Source organism: Myotis davidii, unplaced genomic scaffold, assembly GCF_000327345.1.
Source record: "Myotis davidii unplaced genomic scaffold, ASM32734v1 scaffold356, whole genome shotgun sequence".
NCBI lineage: Eukaryota > Metazoa > Chordata > Mammalia > Chiroptera > Vespertilionidae > Myotis > Myotis davidii.
In genome coordinates, this window is record NW_006288188.1 from 976649 (window position 1) to 978025 (window position 1377).

The 1377-nt window shown below is 38.3% G+C and overlaps 1 protein-coding gene across 1 annotated transcript in view; it reads left to right on the forward strand.

Annotated features, from left to right (window-relative positions):
• HSD17B11 (hydroxysteroid (17-beta) dehydrogenase 11) overlaps positions 1–1377 on the forward strand; it is a 29168-nt gene that overhangs the window by 22433 nt on the left and 5358 nt on the right. The window contains exon 6 of the mRNA XM_006760061.2: positions 708–841. Coding sequence (XP_006760124.1) covers positions 708–841 — 134 coding nt within the window. The remainder of the gene's footprint in view (positions 1–707; positions 842–1377) is intronic.

The window sequence follows — 1377 nt, forward strand, 5'->3', positions numbered from 1 at the left end:
GTTAGTGCCAAAGCAGCTACCATCTTTGAGTACCTAGTGAAGCATGGTGGCAACCATGCTTGGGTGGGAATTGCTGTTTAATATTTTAACCCTGCTGACTTGGCTTCTGTCATTATTTGCTTGCCAAAACTATAGGAAAGTTACTTTGATTTTCTGAACTTATGTATGCTGTCCCAATCGGTTGAATACTCCATTGTTGGTGGTTTGAATATCCCATTGATTGTGATCTTACTGGTTATCGAAGCACATTCTTCGGTACCTGGAAGCCAGGACAGCACAATTACCCTAAATTGCCTCAGTGGCTACAGATAATGAGTTCCGGTTGACTCAGTGATTCGAAGACCCAAAACTATAATCTTTATAGTTAACTAACTTGCTCAATTTCGCTTCTGTAACTGCTTTGTGTAAACCAGGTTCCTCATTCCAAACCCAAAGATGTAATCGATACCTTTGTAATATTTGCCTATATAAGCCTGATGTTGCCACTATTTTTGGGACTGGGAGATTTGGAGCCATAACTCTCTCTCAGTCACTGGCTTATTAATTAAATGATTCATTGATTTGGTCTTGCGTCCTGAGTATTTACTCGTGGGGTACATTACAACACTAGAATGGGCTAGATGTCACAAGTCAGTTAGGTTATGGTTTCTATAGTAACATAACATATTTGTTAGCACTAAACTGAAGCTGAAGCCTCTGTGAAATGATTTGCTTCTGATTTCAGTTTGGGACCCACCCTGGAACCTGAGGAAGTGGTGAGCAAGCTGATGAAGGGAGTCCTGACTAACCAGAAAATGATTTTTGTTCCATCTTCTATAAGCGCTATGACAGTGGTGGAAAGGTAAGCAACAGTTATGTTTGCCAGCATTATGAATATTCATCCTACATGTTTTTACTCAGATTTAAGACCAAATCTGAGTAAATGAAATGGAATTCATTTCATGTAGAGTACAATGAAATGGAATTAACAAAAATAATAGGTTTAAAGAATCCACCAATTTTTAAACTACATTTGTTAGTTATTGAAGCAAGATTAGTGTAGCAATTGGGTAAATGAACTGAATAATTTCCACAAGTTTTTACGTGTTTTTTTTAAGAAATTTCTTTAAATTTTTATATATTTAATTTTTTTAATATTTTGGAAGTCTTATATTATTGAAGAAAGACTATTTTTAAACATTAGTACATAATAGGACAATGATATTGGAGGAGGCCATAGTTAAGTTTTATTTATTCACTAGAGGACCAGTGCATGAAATTGGTGCACTGGGGGGTGGGGGGGTGGGATGGGAGTCCCCTCAGCCAGGCCTGCGCCCTCTCGCAGTCCAGGAGCTCTTGGGAGATGTCTTACTGCCAGCAGTCGGACATCCTTAGCGC